General features: G+C 34.4%; 1 protein-coding gene across 1 annotated transcript; it reads right to left on the bottom strand.

Moving 5' to 3' along the window:
• Positions 1-1228: 1228 nt before the first annotated feature.
• On the bottom strand, positions 1229-5144 carry gypc (glycophorin C (Gerbich blood group)). The gene is made up of 3 exons (XM_083908543.1): positions 5045-5144; positions 2409-2459; positions 1229-1588 (listed from the first exon to the last, which is right to left on the bottom strand). Exons 1-3 carry the CDS (start codon positions 5139-5141, stop codon positions 1413-1415), a joined length of 324 nt encoding a protein of 107 aa, XP_083764669.1. The 5' UTR covers positions 5142-5144; the 3' UTR covers positions 1229-1412.
• Between the last annotated feature and the right edge of the window lie 284 nt (positions 5145-5428).

Consider the following 5428-nt stretch of genomic DNA (forward strand, 5'->3'; position numbering starts at 1 on the left):
TTTAATCTCAGAATTCTGATTTTCTTTCTCAGAATTCTGACTTTAATCTCAGAATTATAAAAAATTATCCTCAGAATTCTGATGTTTTTCTCAGAATTCCGACTTTAATCCTCAGAAATCGGACTTTAATCTCAGAATTAGGACTTTTTTTCTCTGAATACCAACTTTAATCTCAGAATTATAATTTTTTTTTCTCAGAATTCTGTTTTTCTCAGAATTCAGACTTAAATCCTCAGAAATCGGACTTTGATCTCAGAATTCTGACTTTTTTTCTCTGAATACCGACTTTAATCTCAGAATTTTGATTTACTTTCTCAGAATTCTGACTTTAATCTCAGAATTATAAATTTTTTTCCTCAGAATTCTGTTTTTCTCAGAATTCCGACTTTAATCTCAGAAATCGGACTTTGATCTCAGAATTCTGACTTTTTTTCTCTGAATACCAACTTTAATTTCAGAATTCTGATTTACTTTCTCAGAATTCTGACTTTAATCTCAGAATTACAACATTTTTCCTCAGAATTCTGATGTTTTTCTCAGAATTCCGACTTTAATCCTCAGAAATCAGACTTTAATCTCAGAATTTTTACTTTTTTTGTCTGAATACCAACTTTAATCTCAGAATTCTGATTTACTTTCTCAGAATTCTGACTTTAATCTCAGAATTACAACATTTTTCCTCAGAATTCTGATGTTTTTCTCAGAATTCCGACTTTAATCCTCAGGAATCGGACTTTAATCTCAGAATTCTGACTTTTTTTCTCTGAATACCAACTTTAATCTCAGAATTCTGGTTTATTTTCTCAGAATTCTGACTTTAATCTCAGAATTATAATTTTTTTTCCTCAGAATTCTGATGTTTTTCTCAGAATTCCGGCTTTAATCTCAGAATTCTGACTTTAATCTCAGAATTACAATTTTTTTTTCCTCAGAATTCTGTTTTTCTCAGAATTCCGACTTTAATCATCAGAAATCGGACTTTAATCTCAGAATTCTGACTTTTTTTCTCTGAATACCAACTTTAATCTCAGAATTCTGATTTACTTTCTCAGAATTCTGACTTTAATCTCAGAATTACAATTTTTTTTAAACTCAGAATTCTGATGTTTTTCACAGCATTCTGACTTTTTAATCTCAGAATTCTGACTTTACTCTTCTGAGAAAATCATCATAATTCTGAGATTAACAAATCAAACACTCTAATCCAGTTTGTTTCATTTTGCACTGTTTTCCAGTGGAGATTTTCATCATGCTGCAGTTTCACGATGCTGCCATTTGGCGGCGCCAAAGTGCAAATGTGTGCAGTGCAGCCTGAATGAAACGAGTCACTTTTGGAAAATAAAACAATTTTTATCAAAATTATCAAAGAGGTTTGTGTAACCTCTTTGATAATCTCCTCCTCTTCCTCATCATCACTCGTCCTGTTTGCTCTGCAGAGGCTGCTTCAGCTGCAGAGACTCGTCGTCGTCGTCGTCTTCATCGTCGTCGTCCATCTCGTTGGTGACGTACGAGCCTTTGTGTCTGGACAGACACCACATCAGCACCACGATGACGCAGGTCAGCACCAGCAGCACTCCACCAATGATCCCTGTACACACACAGAGAGGATAAATCACTGAAATCAGACAAAATATTGATAATAAGTGATTTTCTGAATCAAACATCATCTTCAAAGTTTTGAATTTAATCATGCAGCATGTTTGCCTGCAATAATGTTCTATTACCTTCATAATTTGTGTTTTCAGAAAAAAAAAAATATATATATATATATATATATATATATATATATATATATATATATATATGTAATATCAATACATTTGATATATATCATGTAATATCAAATTTAAGAAATATATAAGGGAAAGTGGAAAAGTTAAGGGCTTTTCATTTCATTAGGTCGTTTTAATCCTGAATCGTTCCAGAGATTATTTGATGTACTCGTAGGCCACATGCGACCCCTAGTGGATGTTCTGCAGCCCTACACTTATTTAAAAAGTATAAAACTGGTTTTATAAAACTCAGACTATAGTATATTAGTATTATAGTGTGAATATAGTGTACAATCGTCGATTCATGTTTTTAATTATTCCCAGAATAATTTTACATCATCTTTTTATTGTGCTGAACTATATATAAAAACAAACACTTTTATTTTGAAAAGCTGCGCAATATCGTCTGAATCATGTTTAACTGCAACATCTTGGTGGATTAGCATGATATTTTTTATGGATTAAAGTATATTGAATATTTCTGAGATTAAAGTCAGAATACTCTTCCTTAAGAATCCAAGGGGGAATAAATAACTAAATAATAATAAATAATTTTAAGGAACAATAACAAATAAACATTTCAAATGCATATTAAACAACAATAATTGAATAATAATTGTGCTTTAAATGACTCACCTCCAATCAAGGCTGCGAAATCTCCGTCGTCTGAGCTGATGTTTGCAAAGTCTGTAAAAACATTGAAGAAAATATTGTCATTTCTTAAAAAAGAAGCATTCAGTTTTAAATTATACCAAATATCTCATATCTTCTCTATCACAATGGACGTTATTGTTTTTGTTACAGGTTGTTAATGTTCTAAAGTTATTTGCCATCATAATAGTCGGCATCGCCCTGAACAAGGATCTGTTGAAAATATTTGCAAACCTGTTAAGGAATAATTTTAATGAATTTTTGAAATTCAGGAAATGATCCATTTGCCCTGATGCACTTTGACAGTGAGCTGAGTTTCTTCTAAAAAAAAAAAGTATCTCGGAATGACTTGAAATTTACCATCATAATAGTCGGCATCGCCCTGAACAAGGATCTGTTGAAAATATTTGCAAACCTCTTAAGGAATATTTTTAAGGAATTTTTGAAAAATTCAGCTTATGATGCATTTGCCCTGATGCACTTTGACAGTGAACTGACTTTCTTCTAAAAAAAAAAAAGTATCTCGGAATGACTTGAAATTTACCATCATAATAGTCGGCATCGCCCTGAACAAGGATCTGTTGAAGATATTTGCAAACCTCTTAAGGAATATTTTTAAGGAATTTTTGGAAAAATCCAGGAAATGATCCATTTGCCCTGATGCACTTTGACAGTGAGCTGACTTTCTTCACAAAAACAAAAAGTATCTCGGAATGACTTGAAATTTACCATCATAATAGTCGGCATCGCCCTGAACAAGGATCTGTTGAAAATATTTGCAAATCTCTTAAGGAATAATTTAAATGAATTTTTGAAATTCAGGAAATGATCCATTTGCCCTGATGCACTTTGACAGTGAGCTGAATTTCTTCAAAAAAACAAAAAGTATCTCGGAATGACATGAAATTTACCATCATAATAGTCGGCATCGCCCTGAACAAGGATCCGTTGAAAATATTTGCAAACCTCTTAAGGAATATTTTTAAGGAATTTTTGAAAAATTCAGCTTATGATGCATTGCCCTGATGCACTTTGACAGTGAACTGACTTTCTTCTAAAAAAAAAAAAGTATCTCGGAATGACTTGAAATTTACCATCATAATAGTCGGCATCGCCCTGAACAAGGCTCCGTTGAAAATATTTGCAAATCTCTTAAGGAATAATTTTAATGAATTTTTGAAATTCAGGAAATGATCCATTTGCCCTGATGCACTTTAACAGTGAGCTGATTTTCTTCTAAAAAAAACAAAAAGGAATAATTTTAATACATTTTTCAAATTCAGGAAATGAATGCAGATTTATTTAGATCAATAGTAAAAACATACAGTCACCTATAGGTGTTGTATTACAGATGTTTCAGTGTATAAATATAGACATTTTCAATTCTTTTTTTAATGGTGTTACCATGACAACCACGGCATCCTGTAATCGCCAGGAAGTACCTATTGTTTTTGTCTTAAATTTAAAGTATAACTACTGACTTTTACCATGACCAAAACTGTCAGAAATCTAACCACAGAACAGTGTTAGCCCCCCTCTGGCCTCCTTTGGCCCACGTCGGCCCTGCTGTGGAAACGAGGGCCAGTGGGTATCATCACCAGCTCTTTATCTCCACAGCGACAGACCCTGGAGGCGTCACGCTCGCTCCTTCCCTGCCGTGTTTTCCTCTCTGATAAGACACTCCCTGCCGAACATAAAACTTCTGTGTGTGTGTGTGTCGACCTCACGTCGCGTCTTTGATCGCGTATTAATAAATCTAATCGTTATACTTTGTATGATTTCAGCAGAGAGAACACTTTTTTTTATCTGACGGGAGGACTTGAACGCACCACGGTCATAACTCCTGCATTATGTCATCTTAAGCATTTTTTGTGTAACGACCCGTGATCGCTCAAGAGCCGCAGCTAACGATCACGTTCGTAAACCAATTAATCCGTCCGTTGTTTTCACGCATCGTAATCGTTTGGTCCATAAAATGCTAGCTTAGCTTTAGCTGTTTTAGCTTAGCTTGAGCTAAAGCTAACCTAAATATTCAGAAATCTTGTTTTAATCATGAAAAAAAAAAGCTTCCAACCGATTAATCGCGTACTCGACCGGTCCCTAAAATTCAAACCTGGAATTGATGGTGTTCTCAAATGTCTTTGTTTTGTCCACGAACCAAAATGATTCAGTTTTTAATGATTTTTGTTGTTATATGGCGCAAAGAAATTAAGAAAATATTCCCATTAAACAAGGTTTCCGATCGTTTTAGTTTAGCTTTAGCTTAGCTTAAGCTGAAGCTAAGCTAAAACGTAGCTTTAGCCAGCTTAGCTTCAGCTGTTTTAGCTGAAGCTAAGCTAAAACAACTAAAGCTAAGCTAAAACATTCAGGAATCTTGTTTTAATCATGAAAAAAAGCTTCCGACCGATTAATCGAGTAATCGTTCAGTCCATAAAATGTTGAAAATGTAGCTTAAGCTGTTTTAGCTTTGCTAAAACGATCTGAAATCTTGTTTAATCTGAATATGATCTTTTCTTAAGCTTAAGCTAAGCTAAAAACGAACAGAAATATTGTTTTAATCATGAATAAAGCTTAAAATCGAGCAATTGTTTCAGCTCTACATAATGTGGCTCGGAACGTACCATGTGTCACGGTCATGGGGGGAGGAGTTTGTGTTTCTGCTGCAGTGGAGGACTCCAGGTGAGGTCCAGGTGTCCACGCTCCATTCGACGGGTTCATGACGACGTCAACCTGAACACAAAAAATAAAATAAATCCGCTGACCACCATAAATATCATCATAACAGTCATAAATGGTCCTTAAACGCATCATTTGACAGCTCCACGTGCAGGGATTTGTCAAAAAAAAGGGTTTTTCGTCACAAAAAGTGAACCAATAAGTTCTTATTTCCACACGGTGGATATCGATCTCAGGGGAATGTGAGCAGAGAGGCAGCAAAAGTGTCCGTTGTTTTGTTTCTGCTGCTCACAGCTGCAAAACATTAGGATGCAACAACAACAAAAAAA

This window comes from Microchirus variegatus (genome assembly GCF_963457635.1).
Source record: "Microchirus variegatus genome assembly, chromosome: 22".
In the NCBI taxonomy this organism is placed as follows: domain Eukaryota; kingdom Metazoa; phylum Chordata; class Actinopteri; order Pleuronectiformes; family Soleidae; genus Microchirus; species Microchirus variegatus.